This window comes from Carcharodon carcharias, chromosome 9, assembly GCF_017639515.1.
Source record: "Carcharodon carcharias isolate sCarCar2 chromosome 9, sCarCar2.pri, whole genome shotgun sequence".
Classification (NCBI taxonomy): Eukaryota; Metazoa; Chordata; class Chondrichthyes; order Lamniformes; family Lamnidae; genus Carcharodon; species Carcharodon carcharias.
In genome coordinates, this window is record NC_054475.1 from 134,013,945 (window position 1) to 134,038,891 (window position 24,947).

The window sequence follows — 24,947 nt, forward strand, 5'->3', positions numbered from 1 at the left end:
AAGATCCTTTCCAAGACTGCCAAACAGAGAACTGTTCCATTCAGAGAGAGCATTGCTTGTTTCCTCTTTACATGAATCCTCTGTGTGGTCTGAACTGCCAAACAGAAAACACAGGCTGACCTAATCCCACTGCAATTAGCTATTTACCCTTTGCTTCTTAGCTGCTCATTTCCATGGCAACCTCAGGTCACATGGAAATGGTGTCCAGGTCCTGGAAACTAATTATGTCATAACCAAGAAAACAAATGACCATCTTTCAGAGTACTCCCCAGCACATGGGTGATCACGCACTTCATTGTCTGTAAAGCCCTTTGTGACATCCTGAGATCATGAAAGGCTCTATATATATGTAAGTCTTTCTCTTTATATCCCTTTGCAGCCTCTTTGCATCCTTCTCACAGCTTACTTTCCCACCTAACTTTGGACCACCAGCAAACTTGGACACATCATACTCGGTCCGCTCATCAAAGTAATTGATATAGATTGTAAATAGCTGCGGCTCAAACACTGATCCTTGAGATGCCCTGTTAGTTACAGCCTTCCAACCTGAAAATGACGCACACTGCTGACATACAATAGCAGAGAGAAAGCTGTAGCTGAACATTGTAGATAAAGGCACAACTGTCCAACACTACAGTAGTCAACGTACTAGTTATGTGGTTGTTGCATCTGTTATGCTCATGTCACAGACCTAAAGCCTGAACATTGGAAACTTACCAGTGACATGTTCAATAGATACTGCAAATTTAACCATGCCATGTTGCATTGTAATTTTATATACTGAATAGAACTCTGTAATTGAGCAAAACACAGCTACTGATGTGACATTGTGATACATTTCAATTATGACTGTGTCTATGATAATGTAGACTTTATCAATGAATAGGATGTGTACAGGCACTTTATGTAATCCTCATTGCTTAGCCTAGTGATAATATAAATTATGTTATCATGCATATTGTTAGAGCAGTGAAGTGTTAGCTAATTCATCTTTGTATCTGCTATCTTTGATAATACTGGTAAGTAGAAGCTAATTTCACTTATTTCACTGTTGTGGCTAGGAAGGCTTGGGCAAGTCTTTCTACAATTTGGACTAGCTTCTGTAATATAAGCCAAAGGTGAGCTAATTTAGGGCATTTTGTAAGCCAAAGATATGCATGGCAGAATCCAGTCCAATTTTCCAATGGGTGTGTGTTAGTAAAAAGAAATAATGGTTAATAGTTGTTTGGTAGTACAGAACTTGGGTATTGCTGGGCATTGCATTCATCAAGACACTTGCAAGAATACCAATATAAGGGGGAAAACAGCAATTTATAATGTGTGTGAAGAGAGTGCTGATTGGTTGGCAAGTGGCATTGCCATGGAGAATACACCACTGATGGTGACTGACAGTTAACTGCCAAGCATTGTTTGAAATTTAAACCAGGCAGCTTGACCCTGATTGATGAAGGCATTGCCCTGAGGAATGAGTCACCGAATAGCTGTCACTTATTTTGTTTAGCTGAAACAGGCACAATGTATGTACATGTTCTTTCTGTCTGCAAAGAACAGGGCCCTGTGTATTAATATACGTAGCTTCCAGTACATGCAAATGCGCCACTTCACGAGCCCAACTGACAATCTTCAATTATTTGTCAGTGTAATTCTTGGCACATTGAGGATTATTTAACAAATGTTGTCCAATCGCAGAATCACATCTAATGTTGGACACTGTTTTTTGAGTTTTGCAAGCACAGGCTGGTTGGGTACAGTCTGTACCCTGCCCGCTGTGAACAGTGGCTAGGACACACTGTTTCATATGGTCATCCAGTCTTTGGGACGTATGGCCTACATACCTAGCATTGCCCATTCCTAAATGCCATTGAGAAGGTGGTGGTGAACCACCTACTTGAATCACTGCAGTCCATGTGGTGTAGGTACATGCACAATGCTGTTAGGAAGGGAATTGCAGGATTTTGACCCAGCGACAGTGAAGGAACAGTGATATAGTTCCAAGTCAGGATAGTGTGTGTTTTGCAGGGGAACTTGCAGTGGTGATGTTCCCATGCATCTGCTGCCCTTATCTGTCTAGGTGGTAAAGGTAGTAGGTTTGGATGGTGCTATCGAAGGAATCTTGGTGAGTTGCTGCAGTGCATCTTGTAGGTACCATACTGCTGCCACAGTGCATCAATGGTGGAGGGAGTGAATGTCGAAGGTGGTGAATGGGGTGCAAATCAAGCAGGTTGTTTTGTCCAGGATGGTGTTGAGCTTCTTGAGTGTTGTTGGAGTTGCACGTGGAGAATATTCCATCACATTCCTGACTTGTGCCTTGTAGAGCTCCACTGGGTTGGCGGAGTCAGGAAATGAATTATTTACTGCAGAATTCCCAGCCTCTGCCCTGCTCTTGTAGCCAAAGTATTTATATGGCTGATCCAATTCAATTTAGGGTGAATGGAACCCCCCTCACCTCCCCAGGATGTAGATAATGAGGGATTCAGCGATGGTAATGTCAGTGGATGTCAAGGGGGCGATGGTTGGATTCTCTCTTGTTGGAGATGGTCATTGCCTCACACTTGAGTTGTGTGAATGTTACTTGCCACATATCAGCCCAAGCCTGAATATTGTCCAGGTCTTGCAGCATGCGGGAATAGACTGCTTCATTATCTGAAGAGTTGCAACTGGAACTGAAGACTTTGCAATTGTCAGCAAACATCCTCACTTCTGACCTTATGATGGAGGGAAATTCATTGATGAAGCAGCTGAAGATGGGTGGCCTAGGACTCTACCCTGAGGAACTCCTGAAATGAGGTACTGGGACTGAGATGATTGACCTCCAACAAGCACCTTCCTTTGTGCTAGGTATGACTCCAACCAGCGGAGCATTTTCCTGCTTATTCCCATTGACTTCAGTTTTGCTAAGGCTCCTTGATGCCATTATTGATCAAATGCTGCCTTGATGTCAGCTCTTACCTCACCTCTTGAGTTCAGATCTTTTGTCCATGTTTGGAACAAGGCTGCATTGAGGTCAGGGGCTGAGTGGACCTGGAAGAACCCAAACTGAGCATCAGTGAGCAGGTTATTGCTGATTAACTGCCACTATAAAGCACCGTCGACGACATCTTCCATCACTTTGCTAATGATCAAGAATAGACTGATTGGCCAGGTTGGATTTATCTTGCTTTTCATGGGCAGGGTATATCTGGGCAATTTTCCACATTGCTGGGTAGACGCCAGTGTTGTAGCTGTATTGGAACAGCTTGGCTAGGGGTGCAGCTGGTTCTGGAGCACAAGTCTTCAGTACTATTGCTGAATATTATCAGGGACCATAGCCTTTGCAGTATCCTGTGCCTTCAGCCATTTCTTGATATCACGTGGAGTGCTTCGAATTGGCTGAAGACTGGCATCTGTGATGCTGGGGGCCTCCAGAGGAGGCTGAGGTGGATCATCCACTCGGCACTTCTGTGTGAAGATGGCTGCAAATGCTTCAGCCTTGTCTTGGCATTGATGTGCTGGGCTCCCCTATCAATGAGAATGGGAATATTTGTGGATCTTCCTTCTCCAGTTAGTTGGCTAATGTCCACCATCACTCAGGACTGGATGTGGCAGGGCTGCAAAGCTTAGATCTGATCCGTTGGTTGTGGAATTGCTTAGCTCCCTCTATCTATGCTGCTTTCACTGTTTGTTATGCAAGTTGTCCTCTGTTGTAGCATCAGCAAGTTGACAGCTCATTTTTAGATAAGCCTGCTGCTATTCTTGACATTCCCTCCCACACTCTTCATTGAACCGGGGTTGATATCCCAGCTTGATGGCAATGATAGAGTGGGGGATATGCCAGGTCATGAGATTACAGATTGTGGTTGTATTCAATTCTGCTGCTGCTGATGGCCCAAGTGCCTCATGGATGCCAAGTTTTGAGTTGCTAGATCTGTTTGAATTCTATCCCATTTACCATGGTGGTAGTGCCACACAACACGATGGAGACTATCCTTAATGTGAAGATGGGACTTCATTTCCACAAGGACTTTGCAGTGGTCACTCCCATCAATACTGTCATCTGCGACAGGCAGATTGGTGAGGACAGGGTCAATTAGGCTTCTCCCCCTTGTTGGTTCCCTCACCACATGCCACAGACCCAGTCTAGCTGCTATGTCCCTAAGACCTTGGCCAGCTCAGTCAGTAATGGTGCTACTGAGCCACTTTTGGTGATGGACATTGAAGTCCCCCACCCAGAGTACATTCTGGGCCCTTGCCACCCTCAGTGCTTCCTCCAAGTGGTGTTCAACATGGTTAAGTGCTGATTCATCAACTGAGGGAGGGTAGTAGGTGGTAACCAGCAGTTAGTTTCCTTGCCTCTGTTTGACCTAATGTAATGAGATTTCATGGGCTTGTTGAGGACTCCCAGGGCAATGTTGAGGACTCCCAGGACAACTCCCTCCCAACTGTATAACACTGTGCCGCCACCTTTAATGAGTCTGTCCTGTCAGTGGGACAGGACATATCCAGGGATGGTGATGGTGGTGTCTGGCACATTTTTTGTAAGGTATGATTCCGTTAACATGGCTATATTATATTGTCGCTCAACTAGTCTGTGAGACAGCTCTTCCAATTTTGTACAAGCCCCCAGATGTTAGTAAGGAGGATGTTGCAGGGTCGACAGGGCTGGGTGTGCTATTGTTGTTTCCAGTGCCTAGGTCAATGCCGGGTGGTCTGTCCAATTTCTTTCTTTTTAGACTATGTAGCAGTTTTGATACAACTTAGTGGCTTTTTAGGCCATTGCAGAAGGCATGTAAGTGTCAACCACATTGCTATGAGTCTGGCATCACATGTAAGCCAGACCAAGTAAAGATGGCAGATTTCCTTGCCTCAAGGACATTACTGAACCAGATGCATTTTTACGCAATGGTTTCATGGTCGCCATTTCTGAGGCTATCTTTTAATTCCAGAATTATTAATTGAATTTAAATTCTACCAGCTGCTGTTGTAGGACCTGAACCTGTGTCCCCAGAGTGTTAGCTTCTGCCTCTAGATTGGTAACCCAGTGACATTACCAATACACCACTTCCTCCCCCTAACTCTCACTGACATTGGCAGGCTTTTTTTAATAAAGGGATTGGGGATTTAAAGAGCTTCACAGCTTGACAATTCTACAGACCTTATCTGCCCTTCAAGTGCATTTATGCCTATTCTAAAAATTTGTACATCCCATGCTGTGGATAAAGGTCCTTGCTACAGTGAGGTGGGATCTGTTTGAATTCAGCACTGAGTTCAAATGGCCCATCTGAGTTTGAGTTTCCTTCATGTATGATTCATGCTCCTCCTTTTTCCCTATGGCCAATAGGTGATCTGTCAGAAATTAGGGTAAGACTTCCAGACCCGGGTACCGCCCTCCATTTTGGAAACACTATGGAATCTCCACGGCTCTGTGAAAATCTGGGCCAATATTTCTCAAGTACTTAACAGAATTCAACTGGCATTCCTGTTCCTTCACCAACAAGTCACTGAGCACATTAAGGGAGCTATGAGAAGTAAAAAAAAATCAGCAGTGTGATGATTTGCTTTGTTCATGAAAGCTTAATTGCTGACAGTAAAAGGAAATTAAGAAAATCAGTGCAGAAATAACCATCAAACTGTTCATTTAAAGATCTTGACCTGAATTTTATGCTCCCCCAGCGGCGAGTTTATAGCTGGGGAGTGAGCATAACATTCCTCGGATGGGAATCCTGCTGGGTTCCTGCCCGCCCCGACCATTCTGCAATTTTACGCTGGGGTGGGGGAGGCCACAGATGTGCCGCTGTCCTTGGCCCAATTGAGGACCTTAAATGACTAATTATTTACCACTTAAGGGCTGTTTCCCACTCAGCCTCAAATTTAGGCTGGCAGGAGGAGTTCCCAGAACGGGGGAAGCCTGAAAATAAGTGGGTTCAGGCCTTGGGCTGGAAGGGGCTGGTGGGGGGTTGCACCTCCATCAGGAGCTGCTTTTTAACTTCTAGTGCCCCACCCTTAAGGTCCGGTAACCACTGGACCTCCCTCCACCCCCTGGCCTCTCCCCTGACACCCCAATCCTTCACTGTCCACCCCCTAGGCCTCCCCTCCCATCCCCACCCTGAGACTCCCAAAACTTACCTGTTCCTGGAATCCTGGGACTTAAGCTCCCTGGGCTGCATGCAGCTTCTGGCACTGCAGGAACTAGAGAGCAGTGAGCCAATCTGATAGGCCAGCAACTTCTAAGGCAGGATTTCATCCCGAGTGAGAGGCAGAATTCCCGCCTACGGCAAATTAACACTTGTTGGAGCGTGAAATTGCTGCGGGGCAGGCAGTATCAGCGGGCATGTGTTCATTGCCAACTTTTTGGATGGCTGGATGGGAAACCCCGCCATCCTAAAAATCCTGGCTGTTATTTTTCCCTTTAGATGAGCTTTGGCGTGCAATTGATTCCCTAACAACCCTGGACATCCATTACGCATGGGTAACATTTTCAAATGGAGTTACACAACAACTTCTATTTAGCGCCTTTAACATAATAAAATATTGCTAGGTGCTTCCCAGGAGCATTATAAAGCAAAGTAAGACACCAAGCCACATAAGGAGATACTAGGGCCAGTGACCAATTGCTTTCTCAAAAGAGGTAGGTTTTAAGAAGTGTCTTAAAGGGGGAAAATGAGATAGAGAGACAGAGAGGTGAAGGGAGGGAATTCCAGAGATTGTGACCTAGGCAACTGACGGCACAGTCAGCAATGGTGAAGCAATTATGATTGGAAATGCACAAGAGACCAGAATTAGAGGAGCGTAATATCTTGGAGGGTTATGGCATTGAGATTATAGAAATAGGGAGGAGCAACGCCATGAAGAGACTTGTAAACAAGAATGAGAATTTTAAAATCAAGATGTTGCTTAACCAGTAGCCAATGAAGGTTAATAAGTACAGGGGAGATAAGGGAACAGGACTTGCTGCAAGTGAAGACAGAGCTAGCAGAATTTTGGATGATCTCAAGTTTATGGAGGGTAGAATGTTGGAGACCAGCCAGGAGTGCATTGGAATAATCAAGTCTAGGAGTAACAAAGGCATTACTGAGGGTTTCAGCAGCAGATGAACTGAGACAGGGGTGAAGTTGAGCGATCTTACAGTGATGGGAAAAAGCGGTCTTAGTGAGGGCACAAAGCTCAGGGCCAAATGTGACACCAAGCTGCGAACAGACTGACTTAATTTCAGACTATTGCCAGGGAGAAGGATGATGTTGGTAATTAGGGGACGGAGTTTGGAGCAGCAGCCGAAAACAATGGCTTCAGTCTTCCCAATGTTTAATTGGAGGACATCTCTGCACATCCAGTACTGGATGTTGGATAAGCTGTCTGATAATTTAGCATCAGTGAAGGAGTCAAGAAGGGGATAGTAAGGTAGGGCTGGTTGTTTTCAGCAAATATGTGAAAACTAACACTGTGCCTTTGGATAATGTCATCAAATGGTAGCATAAAGATGAGAAATAGAAGTGGGCCAAGGATTGATCCTTGTGGGGCACCAGAGGTAGAGCTGCAGGAGCAGGATGAGAAGCTTTTGCACTGATATAATTGACAAAAGAAGACATGGAGAGACATTATGATGTTACTTTTGCGTTACCTGAATATTCTAATGTTTCAAGCAAGAGCTTTCTGCAACTGCCCTTGGGCCCAATCAGAATGGGTATCATGGATCCCTGGCCTTTTTCCTAGGGGCATGAGCTACCTTACGTGAGGTAACCAACAGGAAAATTGGTCCCTATTTTTTGTGCCATCTTTTTCCAATTCAGTAGTTGTTCTGAGGACATCAGAGAATTAACTTAACGGAAAGTTCGGTGGTTAGCAATGAAACCCATGATAGCTATGGCAGGAACCTTGCTTCAGGTAAAATCTTACCCTATGTTTTATCGAAAGACACTTGGCTTTTGTAGTTTTCCACATTCTGTACTTGAATAGCCAAGTCTATTTATTACTGTTAACTTATTGTTTACTTATCTATTTACTGTTAAACTTCCTGCTGCCAGTTGGCGAAGAAGGAGACCAGAAGTTAATCTTTATTCAGTTTTAGATTTATGCACAAAGTGAAACATGGCAGAAGTAAAGCTCCTAACTCTACAACCCACTACCAGTGTCAATAAGTGTCTCTTTATAGTCTGAGTACAACAGTTAAATAAATAAACTAATTAGCTAATGAACCACCCATTAAAGGGGCACTGTAACAAAAAAACAAAACTTTAAAGGAAACTCAACAATTTAAATTAAAATAACATTTTGGGGAGAGATAATGCACTCCAGCCCCTGCGCTACCCACCAGCCACAGAAGGCCTCAAGTGTACTGGAGGACACCGCGTTCTTCCTCTCCAAGGACAACCCAGGCGTGGACTAACCAAGAAAGACAGGCAGACGGTCGGTTGGCAAGGTGTCTCTTTATTTGTGCACAAGTCCAATGAGTGCCCCCTACCCCACCCTTTAACTTTAATTTATAGAAGTAACATTTACTGGAAATAAATAGTAGTTTATAGATTAAACCAAAGTCTGATAGAGTGCTTATTTTATTACTTTCGGAAGTCTGGGAATGTGTGGGGCATTTAATACATTTACTAATCCGAATACACTGACAGGGGCCTCCATTCAGTATCTGTTCTTGCTAGAATGACCTGGATATTGAACAAGCAAAGGCTTGCTCTGGTTCATAGGGAAAGAGAACTTTTTTTACGAGAGTGATCTTCAGCAGTGAACACAAGAAAATAACCTGAAGCAAAAGTTCAACAACGCAAGAATGATATCACTGGCTTTTTACACTTGTTTGCAGGCCGTAATTGTTTTCTTGCCTGACATATGTCAAGCTTCAAATAATCAAGATGCATTAAAGGCACGTTCTCTGCATTCAATCTCATTTTACTGGTTCAGGCTTGCTTCTTGAAATTCTGAACATTGTTGATGGCAGCAGTATCTAAAAATAGTGCACCATTTTAGCAAGCTCTTCCCAGCTGTATTGCAAATTTAATTGTTTCAAATCCACACAAGGGTGGTTATGCCATAGTGCCAAGGATGGAATGTAGGTATGATTTGCAGTAATTTTAAATTATACGGTACAATGGATAATCCCACATGAAAGGTATATCACAGCTGCAAAACCTGGTTTCAAATTCCGACATTCCATTCACTGCAATGCGCCAGTGCCGATTTAATCAGTTATATTTCTGGAATTGTTAGACAGCCATCCCACTTTTCTCTCCACCGTGGTCTTCTTATCACGGAGCTGCTTGTGATATTTTGGCTGCCACCAAATGAAGTTACAAGAAGGTTTGACCAAAGCTGATTATGTGGAATGCATAGTGAAACTCAGAAATCAAAAGCAATTAGAGTCAAGTTGGAAAGTATCTACAAGGGCAATCTTTAAAAGTTTAGCTGCAAAAGAAAACGTATTTTGCTGTTGCTTGCAACTCTTATTCTGAATTCTAATAAAATGTCATATGCCCCCAGATAATCAGTGGTTTGACTTTCAGTCTGAGTTTGCTGATCTGAGCTGGGCCACATTAAGGCACCCAACTGACTGCAGAACCCATGGGCAAGAAAATCAGTGGGAGTTCCTTTTCCTGATCATTATCTGATGACTGCTGCTAGAAAGTGAGCATTGATGAAATCAGAGTCCTAGGTTTAAGTCCTGCCTCCTAGAGGAAATAATGCAACATGAGAGGGTTAAGATAGCCTGAGTGTTTATGTTTCATTCCTGTCCCACCATCTTAATTTGCCTGGTTTCAGGCCTTAGGGGAGTAGGGGCCTAATTCAAATGGCAAAGTCACTTCCCAGTGACATCATTGGAACACACAAAGCATTTTAAATGTGTGCATGACCAAGTACCATACAGTCGCACAGCCAGCAGCAAAAATTAGCGGCAGCAAAACTCCTGGTTGAAGGAGGCCCAGTTAAGAGTGTTTCTCCTAGCCCAGTAAAGATATCTTGGTCTTAAACTCTTGGCATGTGTTTCCTCCCTCCCCTGGGTGTGGGCCTTCACAATTCCCCTTCCTCACCAATTCTGGCTTGCCTTGCTGAAAAACATTTCCATGAGGCCCAGTGGCATCCCCACCCCCACCCCCACCCCCTCACCTCCACCACTGTCCCACTGAATTGAAACTCCTACTTGCTGGAGGTACATTATTGCTGCCAGTTTTGGTTGGGAGTCAGCATGATCATGTGGGCCAGGAACTCAAATTTTCCAGGTTCACTATCTGAGAGGCTGGACAGATCCTCACATGCTTCAGCTTCACACTCCCCAATTCCTGCTCCAAGTTAAAATTGGGGCTCAGGTGAGGTCAGTTTTGAGTCAGTTGAATGACCTCCTTTTCAGCTGGGTCACTGAAATAACAACACTGATTGTTTCTCCCCTAAACCTTTCTGAGGTTACTAAGACCAACTATTGCACCCCAACTGCTGCTAAAGCTGAAATTAGCAAAAACATGAAGAATGGAGAATCCCTAATGTATTTGGAACTGTGGACCAGAAATAAGCTTCAGCAGAGGAGGAGAGAAAATGGTAATTAAATAACTTGCTTAATTGCCACTAATGCCTTGGCTCTAATCTCTAATTCCATTAGGATACAATCTACTTTTATTCTGCTGCAACAAATACATGAGCAAACAGTGATTTCAATGAAAATGTAATGTAATCTGGAGTACCTGTTTAACTGTCTCTGAAATGCAATTAAGCCGTACTTGGTTTATCAGATGCTGGGGTACAATGCAGCTTTGCTGAGGAGCAGTGTCCCTTTTCAATGGCTTGGTTGAATGTCGCTTTCCATGTTTATAGGACTCTGATTTTTTTGCTTGAAGTTGTTGTTGAATCTGGTCAATCTTCATACAGTAATAAATTTGCAAAGGTGCTGATTCTACTGGGAGTGACTGAGTGGCCTCTAACGAAAAGAAAAGTTTAAGGTAAATACCAGGAAAAAGAATACTAACTAAAAAGTGCTTATTGAAAAATAAGCTCATGGAAGCAAAGCATACATTTGTGGTGAGAAAGGAATAGCTTTTCACTCATCAATTTACCTTTTATACTATAACCATGTGCGATGCAACACCCTTCATTAAAACTGGGTCATGGTTCTACCCACAGTTTAGTTGGCTTTAGCTATAGTCTCACAATGTTGCTCATAAAGGTTTAAAGAGTGATGTAGTATAGCACCCTGTTCTCTTTCTCACTGCTGGCCTCAATTCTGCTCCCAGTAGGGTGGATGCATATTTATCATTTAACCTGCCCACATGCATAACACTACACGTTTCTAAGTTGAACATCATTTGCCAAGCAGGGGTCCATTCCCAACACAATGTGATCTGCTTAGAGTAAGCAAGCACCTCCTACAGCTGTAATACTGGCACATATCTTGCTGTCTTCCATAATCGACATTATTAATGAAAATTATAAATATCAAAGGTCCTTACATCAATACCTTAAAGACACCAGTCTCCAAGTAGATCCAAATCCATTGGCACAACATTCTACCTGCAGACATTTAGCCAATTCTCAATTTATCACTGCAGATTAGCATATATTCCACAAGGTAAGTCTCTTGTGAGCTACCTTGTCAAAAGCTTTCTGAAAGTCCGGTAGGATATCTTCATCCAGGGTGGGAAGGGGGCTTGGTGGTGGTAGTATAGGGGTAATGTTACTGAACTACTAATCCAGAGGCCTAGGCTAATGTTCTTGGGACACAGGTTCAAATCCCACCATGGCAGCTGATGGAATTTAAATTCAATTAAAAATGCTTGTCTCATTCAGGGTGACCATGAAAACTTTATCGATTTTCATAAAAACCCATCTGAATCACTAATGTCCTTTAAGGAAAGAAATCTGCAGGCCTTACCTGGTCAACCAATAGCAATGTCGTTGATTCTGAAATGGCCTAGCGAGCCAGTCAGTTGGATCAATCCGCTATGTAGTCTAAAAGGAACAAAACCTAACTGAACGCCCAGCATCAACCAAGACTCCGGAAATGACAATGGCACACCCAGCCCTGTCAACTCTGCAAAGTCCTCCTTACTAGCATCTGGGGGCTTGTGCCAACACTGGGAGAACTGTCTCAAAGCCTAGTCAATCAAGAGCCTGACACAGTCATACTCACCAAGTGATACCTTACAAGCAATGTCCCAGACACCAACATCCCTGGCATGTTCTGTCCACTGGCAGGACAGACCCACCACAGATGGCAGCACAGTCAGGATGGAGTTGCCCTGAGAGTCCTCAACATTCACGCCAGATCCCATGAAAACTCACAGTACCAAGTCAAACATGAACAAGGAAATCTCCTGCTGGTTACCACCTAATGCACCTGCCCTTGCCCACCACCCGCTCCCCCCACCCCCACCGATGAATCAGTACTTCTCCATGTTGAAAACCAATTGGAGGAAGCACTGATGGTGGCAAGGGCACAGAATGTACTTTGGGCGGAGGACTTCAATGTCCATCACCAAGACTGTTTCGGTGGTCTGTGATAGAGTTGAAAGTGAGCCAGTAATTAGAGGCGAGAGAGCAGATTGGTGAATCCTGTGACACACAGCCTCAGGAGAAGAGATTTAACCATCAAAAGGTGAGCAGTCATTGAGGCAGTCTGAGTCAGAGTGGCTACTGATCAAGCTGGCAGAGTTCTAAAGGACATAGCTGATGAACTGGGTGTGACAAATATCTAATTCATGGTTCATGTTAATACTTTAGAGAGAATTTTTAATTCAGGAAGAATAAAGCTTAACTGTAGAAAATGGAAAAAATGCAACCAAAGCAGCTTATTACACTTAAAAGACCTGTTAGCTAAAGGTGTTAATAGCTATAAAAGTAAGATCCTAAAATAGTAGACAGGCTTATTTAGCTGGAGAACTAGAGACGTGGCGTCTATACTGTTTGCAAAAAAGTGCAGTCCAGATAAATATTTTGTTTTGGGAGTTAGAGCTAAATTAGTTTAAAAGCAGTCAATGAACCCTGAAAGGCTATGCCATCATGGAGATAGGTGGAGCTTAGGAAGGTTCTCTGGTTTTTATGTATCTTTGTGTTTGCTGAGAGAGGGGATTCCATGCTGGAGAGAGTTAAGGCTCAGAGAAGAACTGGGGAGCTGAGAAAGTGGCAGAAGGCTTCTGGTTCTGTGCTGGAGAGGGTTAGGGCTCAAAAGAAACTCTGGGAGCTATTTATGGCTTGGTGCAGCCAGGAGACAGGCGTTCAGAGAAACCCAGGGGCAGTGCCAGCTTAGTGAAGCTAGCAATCTGTGATAGAATTGGAAGTGTGCCAGTAATTAGAGGCGACAGTGCAGATTTGTGAATCCCATGACAAACAGCCTCAGTGAAAAAGATTTAACCATCAGGAGGTGAGCAGTCATTGAGACAGTCCCTGAGTCAGAGTGACGTTTGAGGGCATTCAGAGGCTAGATTTTTGAAAGTGAAATGTTGAAATCTCTCATGCGGGAGACAGAGTTATAACAAGATTTTGTGATTCATAGTGGTCACTGATGTCTGGGTGGGTTGCTGAGAAATTTGTGGTCACATCTGCCATTTAATGTGCAGTGTGGTGTATTCAACCACAGTTTACCAGGTTATTCACATTTACCTCATGTCAAATCTGAATGTTACAGTATAAGATAGATATTGTAAATTGTTTTACTTTTCTGACTTTGTATAATTAAATTTAATTTATTTCTTCAAAACCTTGGTATCTTGTGGCTTTATTCTCTGACTGGGTAACTGAGATTTCAAACTTTGTCTACTTTAAACAAAAAAGTTCCCCGGATAGTAACATTGGTCTGCAGTGAGGGAACCAACAAGACGGAAAAAAACTGCTTTACCTTATCTTCCCCAATCTACCACTAATCCACCAAGGCATCTGTCCATGATAGTATTAGTAGGAGTGACCACCCCACAGTCCTTGTGGTGACAAAGTCCCATCTTCACGATGAGGCTATCATGTTGTGTCACTACCTCCATGCTAAATGTGATAGATTTCAAACAGATCTAGCAACTCAAAACTGGGCATCCATGAGTTACTGTGAACCATTAGCAGCAGCAGAATTGTATTCAACCACAATCTGTAACCTCATGGCCCAGCATATTACCGAATCTACCATTACCCTAATGCCAGGGGATCAACCCTGGTTCAATAAAGAGTACAGGAGGACATGCCAGGAGCAGTACCAGGCATACCTAAAAATGAGGTGTCAACCTGGTGAAGCTACATCACAGGACTACTTGCATACCAAACATCGAAAGCAGCAAGTGATAGATAAAGCTAAGCAATCACACAACCAATGGATCAAATCTAAGTTCTGCAGTCCTGCCACATTCAGTCATGAAGGGTGGTTGAAAATTAAACAACTAACTGGGGGAGGAGGCTCCATAAATATCCCCATCCTCAATGATGGGCGAGCCCAACATATCAGTGCAAAAGGCAAGGCTGAAGCATTTACAACCATCTTCAGCCAGAAGTGCCAAGTGGATGATCCATCACGGCCTTCTCCTGTGGTCTCCCACATCACAAATGCCAGTCTTTAGCCAACTCGATTCACTCCATATGACATCAAGAAACTACTGAAAGCACTGCATACTGCAAAGGCTATATTCCCTGACAACATTCTGGCAGTAGTACTGAGGACTTATGCTCTAAAACTAGCTGCACCCATAGCCAAACTGTTCCAGTACAGCCACAACATTGGCATTTACCCAGGTATAGATAATAAAATGTGGAAAATTGTCCAGGTACGTTCTAACCACAGAAAACAGGACAAATCCAATGTGGCTAATAAACCCCCCGTCAATAAACTCTCCATCATCAGCAAAGTGATGGAAGGTGTCGGTGGCAGTCTTATCAAGCGACACTTACATAGCAATAAACTGCTCACTGACACTCAGTTTGGGTTCCACCAGGGCCACTCAGCCCCTGATCTCATTCAAGCCCTTGTCCAAACATGGATAAAAAAGCTGAACTCAAGAGGTGAGGTGAGAGTAACTGCCCTTGACATCAAGGCAGCATTTGACAGAGTGTGGCATCAAGGAGCCCCAGCAAAACTGAATTCGGTGGGAATCAGGGGAAAACTCTCCAATGGATGGAGCCATACCTAGCACAAATAAAGATGGTTGTGGTTGTTGGAGGTCAATCATCTCAGTCCCAGGACATCACTGCTGGAGTTTCTCAGGGTGTGTCTTAAGCCCAACTATCTTCAGCTGTTTCATCAGTGGCCTTCCCTCCATCATAAGGGCAGAAGTGGGGATGTTCACTGATGATTGCACAATTTTCAGTATCATTCATGACTCTTCATGCAGCAGTCTGTGTCCATATGCAGCAAGACCTGGACAACATTCCACACAAGTGCCAGGCGATGACCATCTTCAACGAGACAGAATCTAACCATCTCCCCTTGACATTCAATGGCATTATCATCACTGAATCCCCCGTTATCAACCTCCTGGGGTTTACCATTGACTAGAAACTGAACTGGACCAGCCCATATAAATGCTTTGGTCCTAACTCCCCAAAGCCTGTCCACCATCTACAAGGCACAAGTCAGGAGTCTGATGGAATACTCTCCATTTGCCTGGATGAGTGCAGTTCCAACAACACTCAAGAAACTCTACACCGAGTAAAACAGCTCGCTTGATCAGCACCCCACCTACCACCTTCTACATATACTCCCTCTACCACCAATGCACAGTAGTAGCAGTGTGTACCACCTACAAGATGCAATGCAGCAACTCACCAAAGTTCCTTCAGAAGCACCTTCCAAACCCGCGACCTCTACCATCTAGACAGACAAGGGCAGCAGATGCATGGGAACACCATCACCTTCAAGTTCCCCTCCAAGCCACACGCCAGCATGACTTGGAACTATATCGCCATTCTTTCACTGTTGCTGGGTCAAAATTCTGGAACTCTTTAACAGCACTGTGGGTTTACATGGACTGCAGTGGTTCAAGAAGGTGGCTCACCACTATCTTCTGAAGGGAAATTAAGGATGGGCAACAAATGCTGGCCTAGCCAGCAATGCCCACATTTGTGAAAGAACAAAAAAATTTGGCTATCAAATCAGTAAAACACGACTTTCTTTTCCAGAAGCTGTGTCTGGTGTCCTTGATAATGCCTTTTCTTTTTAAATGGCCATTTAAGGCATCTCTGAGGACATCTTTGAGTATTTTACCTATTACTGGAGTCAAGCTAATGGGATTATAGTTATTCTGTGCTGCCTTATCACACTTTCATAAATATTTAAATAACTTTGGCAGCCTTCTAACATGAGGGAATATTCCCATTCTTCAGTGAACTATTAAAGATATGGGCAATTAGCATCTGCCCCATTTCTTTAAGGAGCCTTGGGTAGCTATTATTTGGATTGGCAGCCATTTTACAATTCCTTTTCCATCTAAGGTGATAACCTTATCTATTTTAATATTAACTAGTTACTGTTAACAGCAGCTCTTAATGCTCTCAAACATCGTCTTCAAGGGTAAAGATCTCTACAAATGTCCATAGTCATAAACTTGAGAGTCCTTTTTCATCTGTACTTGAGCATCTTCCAAAGGCCCAATACAATTTTTTATGGTCCTCTGACCCTGAACATAGCTGAGAAACTATTTCTGATTACTACCACTGTTCTCATTCAGCATGGCCACATAAATGTAATTATGGCACTCCAAAATAATTCATTGTACTTTGGAGACATGGCAATGCAAGTAGATGGACCAGTAGGTCTTTTCCTGTCTATCATTTTTGTAAGTACATATGTTCATAAGTCACTTTTCAAAACCCAAAATCAAAATCTCATCACTGTCAAGTCAGCAATTTTTTGAAGTGTCACTATTATAAATATAGGCAGACACAACAGCCAATTTGCAAACAATAAGGTCCTACATACAGCAACAAGATAAATGACCAGATCATTATCTCAATCTGAATTTAATGCACAAGTTACACTTTCAATTTTTCTTTTATTGCATTAAAAATTAAACAAGAGTGCAATATTTAATTCATTTTAAGATCTTGTGAATAATAGAAATAGTTTATGTCTAGATTAAAAACTTTTCCCTTTTCAAACAATACTCCAGGGCTTCCTGTATAAAGTTGTGTTCTAAAGTTTTGTATTTCACTTTTCATTTGAAAACTTCACACCAATGCCCCTTAATACCCATAGTTAAAGGCCCAGTATGGGTAATTTTATCAATTTGGATTTTTGCTGGGCAAAATTTCACCACATTGTATGCAGGCACTAAGTTGTAATATTAAGCAATACAAACTTGGATGTCCCATACTTGTTCCCTGTTTGTGCTGATCTCCCCTTGGCCAGGGCAGTTGTTAGAGCCCAGGGCATCAGGGAAAAATCAGCTTGGAATCACACCCACGTCTGCAGCGACACCTGCTGGAAAGTGCATGTGCAGACATTGATCAAGGATCAGATCAGGTTCAGCAGCAAGACCTTTCCTATTCAAATAGCCTGTGTACACATATGAGAAATGGACAAGAAAACAGAGAAACTGGCCCAACAAAAATCAGTGCATACATGAGAGGGGGGCACAAAATTGGACCGAAAAATGTTGTATTCTTGACATGAAAGCCCATCTGCATTTCCATGGGTTGAATTCTGCAACAAATAATAATACCCACTGCACAAACATGTTTTTGTCACAAAATTAATGTGGCCATGATAATGGAGACGTAGCTTCTGATACATTTGACCCACTGCATTTCAGTCATCCACAATCCAGCAGTACAGAGCATGTTTACAAGAACAATTCCCCCTGTAGCAAGCACCCAGTCCTGGTTAAGATGTTGTGGGGGGGGATGCGGGAATGATGATTTAGTGTCCCAGCATAGGAACAGAGGAGGAATTTACAGAGAAGATCCATCAATTCTCACAGACTTCTCAGTGGTTCATGAACCAGTCACCTTCTTGTCCTTATGTAAGTCTTATCAACTCTTATTTATCTAAAGTGGGTCTCACTCATTTTGGTTTAATGATGTAATCAATTTTAATTCATCTCACATGCTCCAAAATTAATCACAGCTCCATATGGGCCTCCTTTAGAAATGATTATTAAAATTCACCTATTTCCATGGTTACTATCATCTAGCAATCAAACTGCACCTGGGTCTCTTCTAGTTGGAACTGTGCCAAATTAATTCTATAATGTCACCCAACAGAACCTGGCCATCAGAATCCTTACTACTAGTCAACTTCAAACTTTTCAACCAGCTAACAAGCTGCATAGTTCATTAAGAGCTGTAAACATTCATAAATCTAACAGTTTATTCATAGATGATAAAAACAATGAATTCTTTGGAAACGTTACATCATCAACTTGCATTTATAAAGCACCCCTCCATGTAGAAGATCTCTCAGGGTGTTTTATTTTCCATGGTTTACATATTTTGCTTCAGGTGGATCCTGATAGATACAGATAAAGAAATCCTTCTAAATTTAAATAACCAACTGTGTCTTATCTGCATCACACTGTCTTAATTTATTTCAGGGTTTTTGCCTCAAAATGTCCAGACTACACATTCTTTAAAGTTCATATGGAGAACCTCCTCACATTCGGTCTAAATTTACTTATAGAAAGTTTAAACCTGTGCCCGTTTGTCTAATTGTCACAATTTAATTTGAAATTGTGTTTGATCCAAATTTTTCGTAACATTTACACTTTTGTATCTCTGTAAGATCTCCTCTCTACTGTTTTCAAGATTGCAGAGCCAAGTTCCTTCAGTTTATTTCCTCATAACTTACCATCTTCTGATGCCAGGGATCAGTTTTGTGCTCCCCTGCAGTCTCCAGAGCTTGAATGTCTCCACTGCACCGAGGGCCAGAACTGGGCAATATGCTCAATGTCTGATCGAGCCAGAGCACTGACCAGTTTTAACCTGAACTTCATTATTTTGCCTTTTCGATTGCTACTTGGCAATGTTTGGGCACATGAATGTTGACTATTAATATGCTGAGATCACTTTCTTCTTCATCCTTAAACATTTTAACAAGATTCGGAGTATGTACCCTATTTATCTTTCTATGGGGGATATGGTCGCGGAGTGGTAATGTCGTTAGACTGGTAATCCAGGGGCCCAATGTAATGGTCTGGAGACATGGGTTCAAATCCCACCATGACAGCTGGTGGAATTTAAATTCAGTTAATAAATCTGGAATTATAAAGCTAGTGTCAGTAATGGTGACCATGAAGCTATCATTGATTGCTGTAAAAAACAATCTGGTTCACTAATGCCCTTTAGGGAAGGAAATCTGCCATCCTTTCCTGGTCCAGATCTACAGCAATGTGGTTGACTCTTAACTGCCCTCTAAAATGGCTCAGCAAGCCACTCAGTTCAAGGGCAATAGGAGGTGGGCAGTAAATGTTGGCCTTGCCAATGATACCCACATCCCATGCAAGAATAATGGAAAAAATGTACAATACTTTACGTTTATCAGTATTAAACTGTATCTGACACTGTTCTCCTACTAACAAATACAATATATTCAGCCTTTCATCCAAGCTGTGACAATACTATACAATACCACTATGTAGCTCATCCAAAATGTGCTCAGATCGTGGCCCTAGAGGCCTAATGACAAACCACACTCAAAATGCCATATGACATGCTTCCCCTCTGCTACCCACCAATGTTAGATCACCCACCAATGTTAGAGCTCCCTCCAAGTCAGACCAACAAGTTTTGATATCAGGTTAAAACCTAGTGCTAAACTACTCATGGGATACCAAATCACTCCTCCCTATGTCAGACCCTTGATATCAACACACACCTGGGGCAGATTCATCCCAGATTTGCGCTAAGTACCGTAGCGGGCGGGTAAATGATGTTTTAACTGCCAGCCACAATGGTGGCTTTTCACGCTGTATCATCCCACCGCATTAATGATGCGTTCTTGGGAAACATGCATTTCCATGGTGGACAGGTTCTCATTCGCCCGCTATGCCATCATCTCGCTGCTTCATCACACCGGGTGCCATATTTAAAGTGCAGGCCAGTGCTTCCAGCCCACGGCTGCTGCAAAGAAGATATGGCCCTGAAAGGCAAAAAGACTGCAGTCCTCAGGTTCAATGACGCATCCCTCAAGCACCTTTTGGATGCAGCAGAGGCTCACCGTGATGTCCTCTACACCCACACTGGCCGCAGGATGGGCAACATCACGAAGCCGGCTTGGGAGGCAGTGGCAGTGGTGGTCAGCGCCAATGCCCTACAAAAGAGGACAGCCATCCGGTGCCACAAGAGGATGAATGATTTCCTCCGTCCCACCAGGGTAAATCACTCTTCTCATCACTCTCAACTCACACACTCACAAACCCATCACACATCCGCAGGGATCCCACTCACTGCCAGTGCAAGGGACATCACCACTCACCCTCACATACATCATTGCCCTCATCCCGTCCGTGGGATCACTCCACATATGCCAGGCATACTTATCTGCTTACATTCTTTCCACCTCTATTCATGCAGGACAAGCTGGCACACAAGAGGGAGAGGTCACAGACCAGTGAAGGAGTGCCTGAAATCAAGATCCTCACGGACTTTGAAAACAGAACCATCCAGCTGGCTGGCGAGGATATGGACTGGTCCTGTGTTGATGGTGAGGTCAGTGGTGCTTTATCAAGTGAGGATCCAGCATTTCCACATCCATCAGACAACTATGCCATGAGTCCTCTTTCACAGGCCACTGCCATGCACTAATTATCTCTCCTTACTTTCACAGGTACATCTGCCAAACAGCTGACAGAATCCATGACCCAGGGCCTCCAATCAAGCCCCAAGGAAACTACTCAAGAGGAATCTGAAGGCACCCTCCCTGAAGCCCCATCACAGCGCTCACCCACACTCTCCACCAGCGCAGAGACACACACATCAGCGGGACCTAGCTTTACAGTAACCTCAGGATCACAATCTGGTGAGCACATTGCACTTTCTGATCCACAGTAGGGACTTCCCAGGTGTCCGGCACTCAGGGTACTGCTGGAGGCCAGAAGTTTGCTGAATCTGAGTCAGATGACGAGCCTCTGGACTTGATCATATCACAGTTGCAAAGCTGGAGCTGCAAAGGCAAGTTCGGGAACATCAGGAAGGTATATCTGCTGCAATCCTCAGATTGCAAAGTACGATGGAGGAGTCCGTCCGCCTTCAGTCTGAGGTGATAGTACTGACATACTGGTAGGATGGCAGGTGCCATGGAGACCTTGGTCCAGGATGTCACTCCTGCGCTGTTGAACTACATTGCTGACGCCATTGTTGGCCTCTAATAGTGTGTATGCGAGAGGGCTGTGGGGCAGCTTGATCTCACTCCAGCTATCCATTCTCCTCAAAGATTAGCCAGCGGTCCTTCGGCACCCAAAGGGAGGAGGGTCAGCAGGTGTACCCCCCGGGGCCATCCATCCAGGTAACTCAGGGATTGTCTGGTCCATCCAAATCCCCTCTTCCAGTGACCTCCAGCAACTCCAGCTCCACAAGCCAAGGAGGGTGCCACTGCCACATAGCAGGACCCCGAAAGCAGGCCGGGACCCTCCAGGTCTCAGCCCTCCAGAGGACACCCATCAAGGTAATCACAGTCAGCAAGCTGCCTCCACTTCCGCTGTGGATGTCCGGGGAATACCAAGACATAGCGGCAGGGTTAGGAAGGTTAAGAAGATGTAGTTGCATTGCCTGGGCACAGGTGTTGATCACTTGTACATATGGTTCACTGTTGTCAATCAACTCCCAAGGATGTTTCCTGCCTCTGGCCTCTTGTTCTGATGAGCAGTGTTCTTGTCACTCAAATGTGAAACCTTTCTGGTAAAGGCAGGTGTCTCAGTCCAGGGTCTCTTCCCTGTGCTTTGTGCGGACTTCAGACCAAAGCGATGGTCCCACCTCACACTCTCTAGACACATTATTGATGTCTGCACCTCGATGGTGCTGGTCATTGCTGCCAGAATATTGTGGGCAAGCGTCACAGAGTTCCCTCATTCTCTCTGTGTGCTCTCAGCACTTTTAACGTGGGACTAGCCCCCATCTCTTCAGCATTTGTGACTAGTGACACTGTGCTCTTGAAGGGTTCAGGTGCTGAAGGCAGACAAAGGAACAAAAGCTTTTAAAGTTTCATGGCTGCGACTCCATGATATGACCCTGATCACAGAGCACAAGCGAGATGCCCTTGACCAAACATTCTCAGAGGCAATGTGGAGCCCTATGGAGTGTCCTCACTGCAAGTCGTCATCATCCTCCTGCAATGGTGCGATTATTAGGGTCTCCACTGTGTCCCTGTGACAGGAGACTTATCACAGAGGGTATGTGCGCTGCCATAAGTCAGTGGAACATTCATAGATGCAATGCATAGATCAATGGTGTCTCCTCACTGCATGTCATCATCATCCTCCACAAATCAAGCAGCTAAGAGGACTTTCCGAGTGTGCCTGCCTTGTCTGGCCAGTACGAGAGCCTCATCGCCGTCACTGTCGGCTTAGAGGACCTCCTAACCCTCATTAGGTCGACGTACTCCTCATTGGAGAAGACCTCCAGCTCCTGCATCTCCTCCTTAGCCAGCTTCTTTCCCTGTTGCAGCGCCAGGTTGTAAAGGGTGTAGCAGGTGATGATGATGTGCGACATACTCTGTGGACCATATTGCAGGGCTCCAATAGACCTGTCCGGGCACTGGAACCTCATTTTCAGCATCCCGCTGGTTTGCTATTCCAAGGTGTGAGTTGCAGCATGAGCCTCATTATACCTTCGCTCTGCTGCAGTCTGAGGCTGCTGCACGGGTGTCATCAGCCATCCCTGCTGCCTCTTTGGAAGATGTCAGGAATCTGTGAGCGACTGAGAATGTAGGGGTCATGCACACTGCCTGGAAATCGTAAGCAGACCTGCAGGATGCATTCGTGGTAGTCGCACACCAGCTGCACATTGAATGGAATAGAATCCCTTGCAGTTGACATGGTTGACTGTGTGTTACAATGGAGATCTGAGTGCAATCAATGGCACCCTGCACCTGTGGGAAACCTGAGATCTGGGCAAATCAATCGCTCTTGCATCCTGGTTCTCCTGGTCCTGGGCAAAATGCACAAAGTTATGTGCCCTCACGAAGACGACATCCATGACCTCACGGATACATTTGTGGTTGGAGGCATTCTGATATCCCACAGAGGTCACATTTGGAGCCCTGAAAGGAGCCACTGACACAGAAATTGAGCACCGCTATCACTTTCACAGCCACCAGCAGTGGATGCCCTCCATGTCCATGTGGCGCCAAATCCTGCAGTCGCTGGCAGGTGTGACCGACCAGGTGCCTAGACATACATAGTCTTCGGTAACACCGGTTCTTGGTCATCTGCAGGAGTGAAAGGCGGCGTCTATAGACCCTGGATCTAGCTATGTGCTGACCAGCAATAGCTCTCTGTGGCTCTTCATTGGCATGTGCGGGAGCCCCAGCCATCCCTTCTTCCAGAGGATGCTGCTCCTCCATCTGCGCAGCCAGGCACCTCAGTTGCTGTCTTCTCCATCGTCTTCACTCTCTGTATGCCATGAGACATGCAGCTAGTTCACCAGGCTCCATGATCCTTATGTACTCTTCCTGCAGGATGAAAGAGAGAGAGACTCATGGGTTAGCATGTGTGTCCTAAGAACCTCTCTTGGTTAAGTGTGAAGGTCCCTCAACATATCCACTTGGATGACCAGAGTTTAGTGCGCTGAATGGCTGCCCGAAACCTCACCCACCTCCGCCCCACTCCACCTAACCGATTGGCTGCAGTTTTGCCCACTGTGCTCTCAGCTCAGGCGCAGGCATTCTCCTAACCTGCACTGCAAGGTTGCACTGTTAGCTTGAACCATGGGGAGACTGGTCCAAACTGGGATGATGACATTGCAAGGGACTGCTCCATGTCTTTAGCAAGGAGATTGCACAATGTGCCCAGTCATACAACTGTTCTGCAGTCCACTAAAACACTCATTAGTTTACATTCTGTGCCTGAAGGTGAAAAGCTCTGGAGCACTTGGTGGCACAATGATACTTCTGTGTTGCTTGAGTGGGCGGATAAGCTAGAGGCCCGACTCCATTCATATCAATGTGGTTGTGCCTGAACTGTCTCAGCTGTAGAGGAATGGTCACTTTATACAAGGTGTCCCAAACGTGTCGCTGCTTCCCTCACCCACCGCTGCTCCCACCCCACACATGCTTGTGCACTACCTTCAACTGCAGGACAGCCTTTGCCCCTACCTCCAAAGTCACCTCAACCGCAAGGCAGCCTTTGCCCCTACCTCCAAAGTCACCTCAACCGCAAGGCAGCCTTTGCCCCTACCTCCAAAGTCACCTCAACCGCAAGGCAGCCTTTGGCCCCCTACAACGCGCCTCAATCTTGAAGTCCAATAGGCGTTCCTTGCGAGCACTCCGCAAAATTACTGTGCACTCACTTCCCAGTTCCCCTCAAAGTGCAGCCCACCAAGTGCCTTTTATATGCTCTTGTGAAACACATTGGTGTGAGGCGGATGATCCAGTGGGGATTCAATGAGTCTGGTCAGCTAGCCTTATAATCTGCAGGTCCCACAACACTTAAGAAGCTTGGCACTGTCCAGGACAAAGCTGCCCGCTTGATTGGCACCGCATCCACAAACATTCACTCCCTCCACCACCGACACACAATAGCAGCAGTGTGTACCATCTAAAGATGCACAGCAGGAATTCACCAAGGCTCCTTAGACAGCACCTTCCAAACCCACAACCACTACCATCTAGAAAGACAAGGGCAGCAGATAGATGGGAACAGCACTGCCTGGAAATTCCCTTCCAAGTCACTCACCATCCTGACTTGGAAATATATCGCCATTCCTTCACCGTCACTGGGTAAAAATCCTGGAACTCCCTTCCTAACAGCACTGTGGGTGTACCTACACCACATGGACAGTGGCAGTTCAAGAAGGCAGCTCACTACCACCTTCTCAAGGGAAACCAGGAATGGGCAATAAATGTTGGCCCAGCCAGCGAA

General features: G+C 44.8%; 1 protein-coding gene across 3 annotated transcripts in view; it reads right to left on the reverse strand.

Annotated features, from left to right (window-relative positions):
• The window catches only part of LOC121282204 (uncharacterized protein C8orf48-like), an 87,017-nt gene that overhangs the window by 27,063 nt on the left and 35,007 nt on the right, over positions 1-24,947 (reverse strand). For all 3 annotated transcript variants that reach the window (XM_041195789.1, XM_041195791.1, XM_041195790.1), the window contains exon 4: positions 10,653-10,885. In XM_041195789.1, the coding sequence (XP_041051723.1) occupies positions 10,653-10,885 (233 nt within the window). The remainder of the gene's footprint in view (positions 1-10,652; positions 10,886-24,947) is intronic.